The 18733-nt window shown below is 39.6% G+C and overlaps 1 protein-coding gene across 2 annotated transcripts in view; it reads left to right on the forward strand.

Annotated features, from left to right (window-relative positions):
* The window catches only part of LOC114664190 (raftlin-like), a 252705-nt gene that overhangs the window by 198908 nt on the left and 35064 nt on the right, over window positions 1–18733 (forward strand). Inside the window, exon 6 of one of the 2 annotated variants that reach the window (XM_028818201.2) lies at window positions 3141–3347. In XM_028818201.2, the coding sequence (XP_028674034.1) occupies window positions 3141–3347 (207 nt within the window). The remainder of the gene's footprint in view (window positions 1–3140; window positions 3348–18733) is intronic. The other variant, XM_028818202.2, reaches the window with a different exon arrangement.

The following is an 18733-nucleotide window of genomic DNA, read 5'->3' on the forward strand; positions in this document are numbered from 1 at the left end:
GAAAGCGTTATACGCGACAGAGAAACACGGGAAGAAGTCCGCGCTCACGCTTACATTGCAACCGTGGTCTGGAACGGAATGGTCTCCTCCGACGAGAGCACTCTATTTATTGACTTTTTTGGGGGCGTGTCATAACAGGCCCTGGCCATAGCGAACGCCCCAAGCCCCAGTTCCCTGTTGCAGCATCCCTGCCCCGGAAAAAGGCAGTAAGCTTAGCATTAAACTTCGTAGTACAGATACGTATCTTGTGTCAATCTTAAAAAAAAAAAAACCTCGAATGTTGGGGCCCCTTTTGTCTTGGGGCCCCAGGCGACTGCCCTGCTCGCCCATACCTAAGAACAGTCCTGCGGTAAGCCTCTCCTGGGCTGGCCATGAAAGTTCCTGGCTTGCTTTATGGTCATTTTGAAGGACTCAGATCCCTTTTTGCCATGTTTATGTCTCCAACACACAACAAAGCCATTTGGATTGATGCAATAAAAGATGGTGACATAAACAAACTTATGTCTGAAGGTTGGCTCATCAAAGTGAAGACCTGTGATCACTAGAACTAAAGACACTGAAGAAGAAAACAAAGAAATCATCAGTGTAGTTTGGCAGTGACTTTGATTTGACTTCTAAGAATTTTGAATGGTGAAAAGACTGGTATGACTAAAGTGTATCTGACTGCCTCATAAAGCATTGCAACAATGTTAACTCTTTCTCTCTGCCGGTCACTTCATGCCAGAGTCCATTTCAGATAAACGTATTTACCCTGACTTGCGGTTTACAAGGTGCTGCTAATGGGGATCTCTGTTTGTTTAACTTTCATTAAGCTGTTTCTTAATATGTTATGTATCATTAAGAATTATGTTATATTTAAACTTTTTCAGAGTGTGTTTTGAAAATGTACAAACCACCCCAGGATTAAGTCTAAAGAGTTCAATCCACAATGACCATAAATGACCTAAGGAAAATTTGTATCCATCTTTGAACTTCCTTAAGGAAGGTTACAGTGGCATGTGGCACAAGGATGGGGTGCCAGGCCATTACTATGTATCTTTGAGGTGTAAAAGGACAATCATAGTAACCAGAAAAAACCTTCTTAGATATGGGAGGATTTGCAGATGAGACGCACACAGTAACTGTTCTGCTCAGAGCTTTCAGGAAAGTATGCATTGCTTCCAAATACCTCATGCCCTAACCAAAGAAATGAAGTAAGTGTCACTTCAGCAATGAGCAGTGGTGAAATCATCGTGGTTTTGCCTGCGTATGTATAGCTGTTGCTACAACTTTACAGATGGGCTTAGAAAACGTACATGTTAGAATGCAATCAGGAGACACAAAAGTTAATTTATCATATACAGTGGAACCTCGGTTTGCGAGTAACTTGGTTTATGAGTGTTTTGCAAGACAAGCTAAAATTTTTAATAAATTTTGACTTGATAAACGAGCAAGGTCTTGCAATACGAGTAGTATGTATACACTTTGTCTGCTGAGCATCATGTGATCACAACTGAGCTGATGGTTCTTCTCTCTCTCGCTGCGGGATTGTGGGCAATCATCTCCTATTCTCCGTCTGATTCGGCGTGCCTCACTCATATAGTCAACATCCGTACAAGCGTATACTGTTTACTACAGCATTGTGACTCTGTGTGTGTGTGTGTGTGCTGTGACGTGTGAGTCCCCGTCTTGCACCCCAAAACACGAAGCTGAGTCTCAGTACTTTAGCAACACCAGCTTTATTCAGCTTGAAACAGCAACAGCACGGTTATTTATTGTAGCAGGATCTGCCACTCTCCTATACACAGACACAGTAGTCAGGCAGGATCGTCGCCAAGTAGTACTGTGCCCTCCGCATTTGTAATGTTCCTTGTTCCTTGTATCACCCATCGACAGCAGACGCTTATAGCATGTCCGCGATCTTTTCGGATTCGCTTTTACAGCGAACTGCGAGACTGCGATTGCTTTGGGACGCTCTTACTTGTGTCGTCCCATTGGGTGGAATACCACAAGTGTTTAGAAACTCACTCACACCAGCCATGATTCCTTTCAAAGATAAAGTGCAGGCTAATTTGTTTTATGTATTTTTACTTTATATTTTGTATTAATCATTTTTATATGAATAGTTTTGTGTTGTGGAACGAATCATCTGAGTTTCCATTATTTCTTATGGGGAAATTCAATTTGATATACGAGTGCTTTGGACTGCGAGCACGTTTCCGGAACGAATTATGCTCGCAAACCGAGGTTCCACTGTATATTACAATCATTAAAGGGTTGAAATCTTAGAGCTTGAAAGGGAACATTCTAAATGTGTGTTCATATCTTCTTTTATTTTTTTACTGCTTCATAGTGAGACCTCAGAAAGGTTTTAAGAATCTCCAGTGAAGCAAATTTAGCATACTTGAGAAACTGTGTTTACGTTTTTTTTATCTATAATGTAATATATACAGTGTGGTCGTTGTTGCAGTAACTCTTAAAATCTAGGGGTGATGTAGGTCCATCTATTAGTAGCTTACCTCTGCATAGTAGGACCTTAACATTGGCTTAGTTTGTGTTACATAGCAGCAGATGACTAATGGAATCATTATAGCAAGTATATACTATTGTGATTTTTTCAGTAAGTAGTCTTGGACAAAGAGGTTTCTGTTTAATAAAGAGAGAGGGTGGGGGGTTAGGAGTCCACACTGATACAGCACGTTGCTGCACCCACCACATGACAAACCACCTCAGGATCCCAGATTAGCACTCAAGTGCAGCCATGTGACGGGTGACACCTCAGCACCACACAAGTTCAGATGGAATGGAACAGTGTGAGGTTTTTCATGGTGGCTGGAGTGCCAATTCTGCCACCAACCCCCAGGTTTTCATTTCAGGTTGGAGAGCCTACCTGCAGGGATGGATGCAGATTATCGTCATACCCAGGACGGAGCAATTGCTGGTTAAGGGCCTTGCTCAAGGGCCCTATGGAGTAGAGTCACTTTGGCATTTATGGGATTTGAACTGGCAACTTTCCGATTACCAGTGCAAATCCCTAGCCTCAGAGACACAACTCTGCCAATAATAATAAAGAATAAATTAATAAAGAATAATAGTAATATGCCAGCTTCTGTTAAATATAACATTTTCTTTGATTAAACTATTATTTTAATTTTTCTCAGCAGATGTTCAAATGTTCACTCTTTTCAATATCCCTGTAACCAAGCAAAAGGCAATCAAATACTACACGGACAAAGTGCCCCTGAAAATCAACCAAAAAGGACAGAGCTTCAGCAGTATGGAGGCAAACTGGTTGGATCACCTGACCCAGCACTTCACTAACGGGGCCTTATTGGTTGATGGATACTTCAGTTTGGGAGCAGATAACGGTGAGTATTGCTTTCTAGAAAGTAACACTGCCAGAAAATGTTTTTTCTTTTGTTTTGACAATTTATAAATGGTCCCTAAAATTAACCAGTGACCCATCCAGGGTTACTTTCTGCCTTGCACAAGATGCTGTCAGAATAGGCTTTGGGTCCTCTTAACCTGAAGTTGAAAGATAATGTTACATTTTTGTTATTGGTTTTTAATGCCCTGATTATTGAATTCCTTCAACGTAGCATCCTTGAGCAAGTAAGGATGCTTACTGAATGTATATGAAGGGGAGTTTACCTGAACCACAAGTCCCAGTACTACACATGTCCAACATTCAGTCCATCATCCACAGAAACAAACAAAGTGTGCCTCCCCCTGCTAGTCCATTTTTTTATTAAGAGCTATCATCTTTTTATTCTTCTTCTTGTTCTTCTTCTCAAACTTTGGCTTCAAAAGTAATGATAAGACAAGCTGTGTTCTTAATATTTTTCTGATGTTGCTGCCTGCATTGTCTGTAGAAATCTACAATGTCATTTATGTATCTTCTTTTCAAATAGGTGGATGCAATTTTTCATTATGCTTGTTGCAATGTATCCCTGACACAAAACTTTATTTTATGACTCCCCTAGAATACAAGTGTCTTAACTTTTTCTTTTATCAGATCTTATTTGACAGTTATTTTGTTCATCAGCTTCATTTTTTTTTATTCTATCGTGAGTAGCCTACCTGATGAGTTGGTTCCTCATCTTTGCAAGTGTCAGCTCTTACAATAGTATGAAGGAGCATTGCTGCTCAGTTTACAATATTACAGAGCAACAGAAAAAGATCATTGCACCTTTGTCAGCTGACTAAAGAAAGCTGGCATTAAGATGCGCTATCTGACCTTAAGACCTCTTCTCAAATAAACCCCAAAATAAATGACACAATGTATAGCTGGTAACCTGAGGGCACTTCCACCAGCTAAACACCTGTTGGAAGCTGGGGAGACTCACCACACCACAATAAGTTTAGTGGGATGGTAGTTCTAGAACTTCAGCTCTGTGGCTAAGTGAACCTGATGGTAAAACAGAAGAAAGAGAGGGTTTTAAAGACTGCAACTTGTTGAAAATGGGGTAAATAATTTAAACCTAAACAGTGGTCATTAAGGCCACAAAGTAAAAAATTGTATAAAATAATGAGTAGAATAATATGGCGAATGGTTTTAATGTGAAGGCACAGTGGTGCAGTAGCAGTGCTGCTGCCTCACAACAGAGAGATCAGTGTTTGCATCTCGGCTGCTCTTTGTGTGGAGTTTGCATGTTCTCCCCGTGTCCGTGTGGGTTTCCTCCGGATACTCCAGTTTCCTCCCACAGTCCAAAGACATGCAGGATACGTGAATTGACAATGCAAAATTGGCCCCTGGTGTGTGTGTGTGTGTGTATTCACACCGTCTTGTTCCCGATGATTGCTGGGATAGACTACAACCACCCCATGACTCGACCCTGGATTGGCTGGTTAAGAAAATAGATGGATGGATTTAGTTACTTTCTCTTTGATATTGGAGCAGAAATTAATTTATACTATTAAATTTACAAAATATATATAGTGTATATATATATATATATATATATATATATATATAATCAGATTGCAGCAACTCAATGCATATAGGCATGTCGACATCATCAACACAACCTGCTGAAGTTCAAACCAAGCATCAGAATGTGGAAGAAAAGTGATTTAAGTGTCCTTGAACATGGCATGATTGTTGGTGCCAGACTAGCTGGTCTGAGTATTTCAGAAACTGCTGATCTACTGAGATTTTTACACACAGCCATATCTAAGGTTTACAGAAAATGGTCCAAAAAAGGTAAATATCCAGCAAGCCACAATTCTTGCCTTGTTGATGCCAGAAGTCATATAAGAATGGCCAGACTGGTTCAGACTGATAGGAAGGCAACAGTAACTCAAATGACCACTCGTCACAACCAAGGTATACAGAAGAGCATCTCTGAATGCACAACATGTTGAACCTTGAAGCAGATGGGCAACAGCAGCAGGAGACCACACCGGGTGCCGCTTCTATCATCTAAGAACAGGCAACTAAGGCTACAATTCACACAGGCTCACCCAAATTGGACAACAGAGGATTGGAAAAACATTGCCTGGTGTGATGAGTCTCATTTTCTGCTGCAACATTCAGATAATAGGGTCAGATGACATCAACAACATAAAAGCATGATTCCATGTATCAATGGTTCAGGCTGGTAGTGGTGGTATAATGGTGTTGGGGATATTTTCTAGGCACGCTTTAGGCCTCTTAGTATCAATTGATCATCGTTTAAATGCCACAGCTTACCTGAATATTGTTGCTGAACTTGTCCAGCTCTTTGTGACCGCAGTGAGCCCATCTTCTGATGGCTACTTCCAGCAGGTTAACATGCCATGTCACAAAGCTCAGATTATCTTACACTGGTTTCTTGAACATGACAATGAGTTCACTGTCCTTAAATGGCCTCCACAGTCACCAGATCTCAATCCAATAGAACACCTTTGGGATGTGGTGGAATGGGAGAGTCGCATCAAGGATGTGCACCCGTCAAATCTACAGCAACTGTGTGATGCTACCATGTCAATTTGGATCACACACACACACACACACTTGCCCTGTGATTTTATACAGGATTCTAAAGTCCTTTTTTATCTACAGTATTTGTTGAAGTAAACACAAGTTATCCTTTACTTCATGTCATAATAAGAATGGCAGTTAGAATTAATTGTTTAAGAATTAATTGCTCTGTTTCCCTTATGGTTTACATATTTAAAATCAATTAAGCATCATTCCAATATATTTAATCAATAGAAACATTAGGTAAGCAGATTTAGTTGTATGTGAAATTAAGTTATGTACTTTAAAACATTCTCGTTTGTCATGTAGCCAGAGAGTGGCAACTTGTTCCATGTTGATTAGAATTAAAAGTAAGAATTTCACTGTACCCTGCACACGTGACAATGCTACTACTGCAATTACAAGTACAAACAATTAGATGAGATTAAGTAAGTCAGTACGTCTTCAAGGAGGACACAGTGGTCCAGTGGTGTGCACTACAGGCTTACAGTTCCAGAGGCCATCCTGTCACCATCTTTTTTTTCTAAACCCGTACACAGGTTTTCTTCCATGTCCTAAAGACATGAAGGTTAGGCTGATTAATGCTTATAAATTGTTTCAGTTTCAATGACCATGGATCTATCTATCTATCTATCTATCTATCTATCTATCTATCTATCTATCTATCTATCTATCTATCTATCTATCTATCTATCTATCTATCTATCTATCTATCTATCTATCTATCTTAATAATGCATGATGTACTAGCACCCCATCCAAAATTGACACCTATCTTGCCCCTTGATTTTGCCCACATAAGTGCTGTACCATCAGAAGTTTGCATTGACAAGAGCAGTGAATACATGCATTAATTAATAAGTTTTATTAAAACTGTTTTTTTTTAATATTATAATTAGCTAGCTGCTTTCATAAAATGGATCAATGTATCATCTTAAAGAATTGAGACTTTAAATTAATTATGTGATATTTAAAGGGGAATTTTAAATTGATATGCATGAAGGCGAACTAACACCTTGAAGAATCGCTTCCGCAATGTTTTGTCTTTTAGCTTTGCTTAGCCAGCCAGTGTGATTTAAAGGTTAAGGAGCTGATTTTGGGGCCGACATGTTACAAGATCAACTTTCATTATAAAGCTCCAGACAAAATCTTTTATTGCCCTTTGTCTTTGTATGTTTAGGTTGGCAGTTTAGTCACTAAAATGAATAAGCTCTCCTATCTTAGTTTCATGTGAAAGGGAGAGTTCATGTGATTTATTTGTTTAAATTTTTGATTGTCAGATTACAGTATACAGTTTAGTGTTGGAAGTGTATAATAAGATATTCTATGGAATCTTTTTGTTGTGAAAAAGAAGAAATCTGTTTTAATTAAATGAAGTGCCATGGAATCAAAAATACTCACCACATGGTTCCCAGCTGTAAAGGCATCAGAATGATGATGAAGTGCGGTATCTGGACAGACACTCATCAGACTTCACTGATTGCCTCTGCAGATAAGGAGAAGAGAAGATTGGTTTTGATATGAGATTTTGACAGGTTATGGGATGAGCTGCAGAAAAGTATATAACGGTAAATGTTGTCTGCTGCCATGGAAATGACTCAGAGAGGGGGCAAGATTGACATTTAAGTTGCAAAGTAATGTGCTATAGTATGGTTTAGAAAGGAGTGTGCTTCTCAGCTGTACTCTTCTAAAACAAATTAAGATTAAATAACTGTGATCAGCTGTTTTGCAATGTAAAAATGTTTACAGAAGGTCATTTACCTGTAAGGTTCTTTTTATATTGGTGGACAAGTTAACAGTAGAAATGCCTAAATTATTAGCTTTAATTTACATATATACCCCACAGCATTTATCTACCCTCTGGGTTACAGATCAAACACAAAGCAAGAATACCTTAAGAGCCTATTGCTGCCCCTGGTCAATACCCCAGAAAAGGCTACACATCAGAAAGGCAAAGAGATGCTTCAAGAGCTGCATCTAGCTGCTGGAACTTAGCAAATACCTTTAAAAAGGAGTGCACACATCTAAACATTGGCAATATGCTGGAGCCTGGTTACCTCAGCTTCAGTACCGTGGTATGGGCCAGAGGCTGGCTACTTCATCGTTACCCCTGAAAGGGCTACACACTTACTCTAACAGAGGCTAGGAGGTTCTCCTGCCTTGTTACTTTTATTTGTTTTTCTGGTCGCTACCTCTGAAAGAGCTACACAAATAACAACTCACTTGAACAAGCACACTGAGGCAGAAGATATCAATACATAAGACAAGTTTCAATATTCAAACTGTAATTTATTCATTACTTATGTTTATTTGCAGAAAAAAACAGCCATCAGAAACTTCACTTCACTATATTTGGGAGAGAGATGTCCATGTAATTTAATGAGTCCATACTTTGTAATTCAGCTAAGGCATTCTTTAAAAGTATGCATGTTTATGGCACATCTAGGTTCTTTGTTTTAGGTAGTCCCACATTTTTGTCCTTGGACAGCATGATGGTTCAGAGAGACTTCAGGGCTGACTACACTCCCACTATCTCATTCAAGAATGCTACATTCTCGTAGTAAGAGCTGTATGTCATCCCTCCATTTTAAAAGCCATACGTTGTCTGCCTCTCTCAAAAGCTGTGCTTTCTTTCATACCATAGCTTGACGGCTATTTTTAGTAGGTTACATCAGTCTCTCCTGGGTTCGCTTCTCGGGTCCTCCCTGCGTGGAGTTCGCATGTTCTCTCCGTGTTTGCGTGGGTTTCCCCCGGGATCTCCGGTTTCCTCCCACAGTCCAAAGACATGCAGCTTAGGTGCATTGGTGATCCTAAATTGTCCCTAGTGTGTGCTTGGTGAGTGGCTGTGTGCCCTGTGGTGGGCTGGCACCCTGCCCGGGATTTGTTTTTGCCTTGCGCCCTGTGCTGGCTGGGATTGGCTCCAGTAAACCCCCGTGACCCTGTAGTTAGGATATAGCAGGTTGGATAATGGATGGATGGATGTATAGCTGGTAACCTCAGGGCACTTCCACCAGCTAAACACCTGTTGGAAGCTGGGGAGACTGACCACACCACAACTTGGATAAGTTTAGTGGGATGGTAGTTCTAGAACTTTGGCTCTGTGGCTAAGTAACCCTGATGGTAAAACAGAAGAAAGAGAGGGTTTTAAAGACTGCAACTTGTTGAAAACGGGGGTAAATAATTTAAACCTAAACAGTGCTGGCTGAGATTGACTCCAGCAGACCCCCGTGACCCTGTAGTTAGGATATAGCGGGTTGGATAATGGCTGACTGACATCAGTCTCTAATCTGTTAAAACACATTATTATTTCCTTCATTTGGTTTAGCTGATTGTTCAAAAGAAGAAAAGATCCAGTCGACCCCTTTTCTAAAGTGTTGGCCTGCAATGTCTCCTGAAATGTTTACCTCTAAGCCACACCAAATTCTCTGCAGCTTGCCCCTTTCCCCTGACAGCATGATGTCATTTCCTGCCTGTCAGCTTTTCTCTAAACCTTTTTGTTTAACTCTTGTTTAAATCACAAGTAATAGTGTTCCCTTTTGAGTTCCTTAATATAGTTATAGCCTTAGTCATGCAGTTTATTCACTTAAAAGTTACTTCTTCCTAAAACAAAATACTCAAATTAAATATTTTTTCAATAGCACAGATAACAGGATTTCTAAAGTTATCAGTAGAACTTAAGCCCAAAGCCAAATACACATTCTGACTGATGCCTGTACCATATGCTTTTCTGCCTTATCATACAAGATAACATAACAGAATGTCAGAATCTAAAATAGCACTAGTAAATGCCTCAAGACACACCGGCTGTAGGTATAGCTCATTTGAACACTAACAAATGCCACTCGGTCACTTTTACAGGATTTACAATGCAGAAAGCACAGTGTAGGTGTTGTTTACAAATCTCCCCTCATTTTACATATCCATGCTCCTTCCCACCACATATGTGTCTCAAATTGTATCCAAGTATAAAAGTACGAAATGATTTTGCATTTTGCTGCAATACTCTCTTCTGTGCTTACCATTCCGCACTTCCACACAGAAGCAGGAATAGCATTATGATGTATCCAGTAGAGGATCTCAGTGTGAAAATTCAGATTCAGATTTTATTAAATTTTTTTTTTACTTCAAAATAATGTTGGATTTTGGTGGTGGTTATCAATAAGAATCATATAGTATAATAGCAGAAATACTTGTTGTGCACATAAATTTTACAAGATACACTTTCACAGCTGACATTTCGGAAGTTCTTATATTGTTTTGCATTTAGTGTCATTGTGAATTGTTTATGCAAAACTTGTGATCATATTTAAAATGTGGTGCAGAATGTCTAATATTAGAGAAAATGTATAAATAAATTAGAATTCAGTTACAGTATTTGGGGTGAACCAGCAATGGACTGGTGTCTCATCTATGGATAGAATGCATTGAATATAATAATGTGAGCAACACAAAGGTAGATAGCCTCAGAGTCCCAGGTTTGAATTTTAATCTATTCCCTCTTAGTGCAGGCTTTTCCAGGGATCTTCAGTTTTCCTCCCACATTCCAGAGATGTACAGATAGGGTCAATTGGTAAGTCTAAATGGGGTGAGTGTGAACTTTGATCGTCTGACACTCTCTTGGAGCTGCCGCTCCCTTAGAACCAGTTCTGCCAAGTTCATCTCTGGTCCCTATGACTCTGAATTGGATTAAGCAGCTTAAAAATGAATTGATTGATGGATGAAGAACTTTAATGTTTATAACAAGGCCTCTTATGATGGCTGGCTTCTCAAGACTTTCAGTCACTCAATTTGTATATTTCACAATGCCTTAACAATGCAATAAACTACTGGAATAGCATAGGTGTGAAAAAAGGAATTAAAAAAGCAGTGACCAACTGGATAACCTACCCCTTGTTTTGTAAAAATAAGAAATGAGTGCAGCTTTCAGTGTTTCTTTCCTTAATATCACATAGACTTAATGTTTTAGTTCACCCCACCGATTTTTAAACTTGCTTAATGAACACAAGGCAGGAATCACCTCTAGAGTGGATGTCAGTCCATTGCAGGATACACTCACACTTATGATGAGACCATTTAGATTCACCATCTGGAATGTCAGAGCAAAGTGAAGAGCCCAAGGAAAACATACTAAGACATGGGTATGATATGTTGTCATGGGGTGTTCAGCTAATAAGAGGGCTCCAAAGAATAGAAAAAAGTACCGCAAGAAATTTTCAGCAGACAGCAACATTCACACAGGCAGGGAAAGAACGACTAGACATTTAAGGGTGGGAAGCAGAAGCCATTAGGGAATGACAAGGCCTTTTGTGTGTGGTGCCCTGGAAAAACAATGGAGAGGACCACAAGTGTGCACAAAGATCGACTGGGAGCTGGTGTAAACTTGAAATATTCCCCTAGGTAGTTGAAGGAAAGTGGCTTGACAGGTTTTCAAATAAATTAGAGCCTCTTCTTAGAGACAAAGAGTGACCAAGGATGGCTGACAAGACTTTATATGACTTCCAGGCCTGAAAAGGCTTCTTGCTTGGAAAGGAAGAGACCTCGGAGGGGACACTCACTACATGAAGTCTTTGCAGTATGGAACTTATTTGATCGTGTTGTCCCTGTAAAGGAATAAAACTCAACCATTTAAGTCCTTCTCAATTCTCAAGGCTCAGTGGTGTAGGGAAACCTGGAGGTGCAAGAGGGAGTTCAAGCCGGGTGCTCCTTCATTCTAAGAAGTGTCACCAATATCTCTAAAGTGATTCTAGAAGGTGATTTAAACCCAGTTTGAACCAAAAAAACATGACACAGTCTAGAATAAGAATAAGGGCCAGGGTCTTGAAAGAGAAGAGATGATAAACGGGTATTTGAAATTTGAAATGTCTTTGAAAGGTGGGCAAGTATGAGAACCACCCCACCAGCTACTTTTATGCTCTCACATTATTTGTCTTTTGCATGTTTTTTTATGTGTAAAATTTTCTCAAACAAACCTATAGCTTTTTATACTTGTGGCATTCTATGAATCATTTGTCTGTTTAAATTAAACACAAACTCATGCTGTTAATAAAACTCAGGTCACTGAAGCAGTGGTCACCATGCTGACCTCAATTTTAATTTGCTGTTACTAAAATAACAGATCAGTTGGTATATTTCTGCTTTTGGGAATCACCTCATTTCAAATTATAATATAAGTATGTCTGTGCATTATTAAAATGTACTTGTGCTTTGAAATTCAATGTCCTTTTTCCTGAAAGCTGGCTTTTCCTAAATGGGGAAATGACTGCCCAGATATTTTAGGTGTTTAAAAATACAGTAGCTTTTTTGTGTATTGTATTAGTCAAGTGTGATTAATGTTTCATTTCCTTTGCAGGCCAGTGGTGGATATGCCCACCCATTTTTTTGCCTTTTGCAGATGTCTTTTAGTATACATAAACAGAACAAAAATATTTTTAATGAAAACAAACAATTTCAAACAAATACACAGTGCTGGGTATGCATCCACAGGAATAGATAGGTATCATGTTGTTAATTTAGGATTGGATAAAATTTAAATTTGATATTAAAAAACAACATTTATAAAACCCACTTAATCCAGGACAGGATTATGGGTTGTTGGAGCCTATGCCGTTAGCACTGGGCTCAAGGCAGGAGCCAACCTTCTGTTTATTGCAAGGCCTTCTCACACAAGCACACAGTGTAGGCCCATGTTCATACACTGTGCAACACACAATTCATAAGCATCTTCTAAATAATGTTATAAAGCCAGCACAGTTGACAGTCTCTTATGGATGAAGAGGCTTTACTTAAAACATTCACTTGTGCCTGGACCTCCCATAGTACTGTGGGTGCATCATCATGTAGCATCATTTAGTCATAGGTCAAATGGTCCCAGTCAATCAACCGTTCAAATCAGTTTCCAGTTTATTACTTATTTATTATCATTAAGACCTCTGAGGGGCTGGTCCTAGACTATTTGAGTTTTCTTGTCATAGACCACCTGAACCCACTGCAGTTTGCCTATCGGACAAAGCTTGGAGTGGATGATGCAATTATCTATCTGCTCTACTGAACTTATTTTCATCTGGAAAAAGCTGAGGGCACTGTGAGATTTATATTTGTTTGATTTCTCCAGTGCATTTAATACCATCCAGCCATCCCAGTAAAGGGTTAAACTCAAAGATAGGCAGGCGGATAAGCCAGTGGTGTCCTGGACTATCTGTTGGGCAGACCATAGTTTTTGAGACTCAAGCTCTGTGTTTCAGGTATGAATGAGAGCAACACTGGAGCACCACAAGGGACAGTCCTATCTTCATTTCTCTTTACTCTATACACATCCAACTGCAATGTCCAGTCACTGTTCAGCAAGTGGATGTAGAGGTGGTCCACCCCTACAAGTCCACATCAATGACAGGCTGGAATGGTCTTGTAACACAGAAGAACAATATAAGAAAGGGTAGAGCAGGATCTTCTTCTTTAATGTGTGCAGTGACATCCTTCACATTGTCTACAACTCTGTGATGGCCAGTGCCATTTTCTACACTGTGTTATGCCAGTCTGGTAAAACCAATTCAAGAGAGGCCCACCAAATCAATAAGCTAACTAAAACAGCAGGCTTAGTTTTTGGATGCACTTTGGACCCCCTGGAGACAGTAGCAAAGGAGAGTATTAAAACAAACCTGAGTACCAAAATGAACAATGCTGCAGTGTCGTGTAGCAGGTCAGCGGCTAAATACCCAGTCCACTTTTAAATGAATAAATAATTAAATAGCCAACTCAATCTCTGTGAGTGTGCGTGCTTGCGCACCTGTGGGATGCTGGTGTGGTGATAGTGACGGAGCACCCTGGCATGTCAGGGTGTGTTCTGCACCTGTCTCTTGCTTTGTGTGAATGTCCCCATCTGCTAAGCTCATTGCTTGGGTACATTATTGGCAGTGACAGGTTCAAGATGCTGCTGGAGGGAAACAATAGTGTGTAGCTGACCTGCAACATCATACGCAGCACCCTCTCTCTGACACATTAACATCAAGTACTTTCAGTAAACAAATTATTATTATTATTAAATGTTACTAGGGCTCCTTTATACCAACAGCAAAATGCCAGAAAAATTACTCACTGTGACTGTGACTGCCAAGTTGAAAGTTTTTCTTTCATTTTAAATTTCTTTTTTTTTTAATCATTCAGACATGTTTTCAGGCTATAGTTTTTGTGTATGTATATATATATATATATATATATATATATATATATATATATATATATATATATATATATTTATTTATTTGATAAGCTTCTATAAACGCTCATTTTCCCTGTGGGGAATCTCCCCCTGTCCTTCCCTTAAGGAAACATCCCAGCAGGGTAAAAACACCAGCTACCATCCATCATTATATATATATATATATATAGTGATAATAATACACAAAACACATCATAAAGATTTGAGGCAGCCACCCGTATAAAGTTTTTTTAGCACGATGTGCATAGAACTGATCCACAACAGAACTAACTATAGTAGCCCAAGATGGAGGCTTTAAAGGCCTGTAGAGGAACTGATGTCATCAAAATGGCCAGAACCAGAAGTGATGTCAGCAAAGGGGCCAGCTTCGGAAGTGATGTCAGCAAAGGGGCTGGCTCCGGAAGTGATGTCTTCTGAGGCCCTGGAAACTTGTAGGATTTCCAGGGAAAGATCTGTAGGGAACTGAGAAAGAAAGTCAGTACACTCCGCCGCCCCCAGGTTGGCTGTTCTATTACACTTACTCAGACCCTTTAGCTGCCTCCTACTCGCACATGTGTGACAATACATATATCTACAGTTAGGTCCATAAATATTTGGACAGACACAACTTTTTTTCTAATTTTGGTTCTGTACATTACCACAATGAATTTTAAATGAAACAACTCGGATGCAGTTAAAGTGCAGACTTTCAGCTTTAATTCAGTGGGGTGAACAAAATGATTGCATAAAAAAGTGAGGCAACTAAAACATTTTTTTAACACAATCCCTTCATTTCAGGGGCTCAAAAGTAATTGGACAAATTAAATAACTGGAAATAAAATGTTCATTTCTAATACTGGGCGGCACGGTGGTGCAGTGGTAGAGCTGCTGCCTCGCAGTTAGGAGACCTGGGTCCTCCCTGCGTGGAGTTTGCATGTTGTCCCCGTGTCTGCGTGGGTTTCCTCCGGGCGCTCTGGTTTCCTCCCACTGTCCAAAGACATGCAGGTTAGGTGGATTGGCGATTCTAAATTGGCCTTAGTGTGTGCTTGGTGTGTGGGTGTGTTTGTGTGTGTCCTGCAGTGGGTTGGCACCCTGCCCGGGATTGGTTCCTGCCTTGTGCCCTGTGTTAGCTGGGATTGGCTCCAGCAGACCCCCGTGGCCCTGTGTTTGGATTCAGCGGGTTAGAAAATGGATGGATGGATGGATTTCTAATACTTGGTTGAAAACCAATGACAGCCTGAAGTCTTGAACTCATGGACATCACCAGATGCTGGGTTTCCTCCTTTTTAATGCTCTGCCAGGCCTTTACTTCAGCGGCTTTCAGTTGCTGTTTGTTTGTGGGCCTTTCTGTCTGAAGTTTAGTCTTCAACAAGTGAAATGCATGCTCAATTGGGTTAAGATCAGGTGACTGACTTGGCCATTCAAGAATTTTCCACTTCTTTGCTTTAATAAACTCCTGGGTTGCTTTGGCTGTATGTTTTGGGTCATTGTCCATCTGTATCATGAAACACCGCCCAATCAATTTGACTGCATTTAGCTGGATTTCAGCAGACAGTATGTTTCTGAATACCTCAGAATTCATTCGGCTGCTTCTGTCCTGCGTCACCTCATCAATAAACACTAGTGTCCCAGTGCCACTGGCAGCCATGCACGCCCAAGCCATCACACTGCCTCCAACATTGAACTCAGCACAACTGCACAGTGAAGAAATACAAACAAAACTTCATGTCGTCTGGCTTCCCAAATGTGTCGACCTGTTGGTACTTTTCTGGCACAATAATACCTTTGAAACCATTCTACAAAGCTGTCGGGGAGTCATGTAATCTGACATCTTCAAGGCAATGTAGTACCTAGAAATTACAATGTTCACTTTAATGTTAACTGCATTAAATAAAGATGATGCCAATGCAACTGTCCATCATGTCATTCAGCAAGAACACCAGAGCACACCCAGAGGTTGGCTATAAGCAGATTTTATGTGCTCTTTAAACTGTTGAGTAGTAAGCTGGGAGTCATTTAAGCTCATTTGAAGGCTGTTGTAAAATGTATTGAAGGAGGTGAATTATCTGATGAATTAGTTTAAGATTAATATCTTGTTTTGTCTGCAGTGATTAGTGGGGTGTAGTTGTCCAGTTGTAGTGGCAGCAGGATTATGGCATCTAATAAGAGCGTGTAGAAAGATCTATTAAAACGAGATTCTCTTGTCCCAGGAAAATGTTTTTAATATTAGAACCAGTTTTGTAATTGTTCAGGTTTTTAGTTATAACCATAACATAATCCTTAGCCTTAGAAATACAGTTCTTTAGGAAGATTCCCCCTGGCATTACTTAACTGATTTATTAACTAGCAACATTAGGATTATCAGCAAATTAAATCTATTTATTTATAAACTTGTAGCTTCTTGAATATGGACTGTATAATGCCAATTTCCATTTATTTCTTTCCAGCCGTGCCCCATGGCACCACCCGCGCAGAAGTGAAACAGGACAGCGAGAAGGGTTCTACCTGGCTCCCTACTCCTGACGTCACACTTCCCACTCCCCTCAGCCCGCAGCCTATATCTCGGATTAGCGTGACTATATCGCTACTGCAATCGAACTATGATTGTTAGCATGACGAGAGAAGTCGCAAAGTCAACCAGAATGTCCAAGCAAATTCTAGATAAAACCCGATTTAAATCCGTTAAGTAGTTCTCTCATTTGCCAGCTAAACGAATGTAAGATATGCCCAGAGGCTGATGCGTGAGTGAGGAGGGCCCTGTCCCCCTCCCCTCGGTCCACTGCTTCTCTCTCAGATTCATGCAAATAAATCGGTACCACAAGCAAACTATGATACTTAGCGTGATGAGAGAGGTCGCAAAATCAAATGAAATGTTCAAGCAAATTATAGAAAAAAAACAATCTAAATCTGTTAAGAAGTTATCTCGTGAAAAGCATACAGACATACAGACAAACATTGGATTTTATATGTATAGAGATTATAATGATAATAAACTGATAAATCATTAATCCATCTCTCCAATTCAAGGTGGTGGACTGCTGGTGCCATCCCCAACAGCACTTGGCACAAAGTGGGAACCAGTCGTGGGCAAGCACTGGTCCATCACAGATCAATAAGTTAGTTTTACAATTTCAAAATGACTTACCTTCAGGCCTGTCCTGAAAAAAAGCTGATCCTCTTGTGCAGATTTATTATTTGTATATCCAAACAGGTCTGCTTGCCACTACCCCATTCTTCACTATTCTCAATAATTACTGTATATAGCACCTTTCACAAAACATAGAATCGCAAAGTAAAGTTCAGAGTAACAAAATCATATAGGAAATACATGATAGATTACAAGGAAACAAACATTGAACTTTACCTAATAGTTACCTGTTGTCTCATATTTACAACATTCTGAGGTGTGTAAAATGTTATCTGTTCAAGCATTGATTATTTATATACAGAAAGTTGTTTCCCTTCTCAAACTCCATTTTCTTGCCTGCCAGACCTTTTTCAGTCACACCATGTGTTCCTACAGATTGGTAGGGTCTGTCTTCATTGGCTGTGACAGAAACAGTAAGACAGATGCTATAATATGTGCCACCGATGAATGGCTAAATGAAGCTTGCTTTCTGAGCATCAATTCACAGCCTGAAAGGCGTCTGATGTCTAAATGGAGGATGGGTATCTAAAAGGAGACTGATTACTATTAATCACAAGAATACATCTAAGCAGATGTCTGAAAGCCCTCTAGCATACTTCCCAGCCTGCTATTTTTCTTTACGTATTTCTTTGAAGCTTAATGCTGATTTTACTAGAGGAGTTGGCCAGTAACACACTGCGCAAATTTACAGATGCAGGCATTGCATTATATGTGATGAAAAGAGCAAAATAAGAAAAGATGTGAATTGCTTTGTTTTCCTGAATCACTTAATGTATCACATTTTGAGTTTTTTTCTCTACACTCAGTGCTAAAATGGTTCAGTCATTTTTAACATTGTCAACATTATCAATAGATCTCTATTGACTGGCACAGTTCCTAATGCACTAAAAGTATATATTATCAGGCCATTATTTAAAAAAAATCAGACCTAGAGCTACATATGCTTAATAATTATAGAGCAATTTCAAATTACTTTTTCTTTGTAAAGTGCTTTAGAAACTAGTAGTCTCACTGGTTCAGTCTCACCTTTCTCTTTATAATTTACTTGAGAAAAAGCACTCAGGCTTTCTCACCGGTCACAGAAGATAAACTGCATTAACACATGATGTCGATGACATTATAAGGTCTCCTGATAACGGAAATGCTACAGTTATCCAGCATATCCTTTGACCTCATTGACCACTATATTCTGAAAATTACTTTTTTTCTCATAGACTGTTCTTGCATGGTTTAGTTCATAGTTACCTATAATCAATTTTAGCATGTTCTTAAGTAACACCAGGCATATTTTAAAACTAACAATTCATCAATTAAGGGAATTAAAGACTTAATATTACAGGTCTGTACCCCTTATGTGCCCTCTGTTGATCAAAATCCGTAGGTTCTGGGAATGTCATGCAGCTACAGTTTCCTGCTGAAATATTCCTACAAAAGAATATTCTCCTTTGCAG

This window comes from Erpetoichthys calabaricus, chromosome 13, assembly GCF_900747795.2.
Source record: "Erpetoichthys calabaricus chromosome 13, fErpCal1.3, whole genome shotgun sequence".
Classification (NCBI taxonomy): domain Eukaryota; kingdom Metazoa; phylum Chordata; class Cladistia; order Polypteriformes; family Polypteridae; genus Erpetoichthys; species Erpetoichthys calabaricus.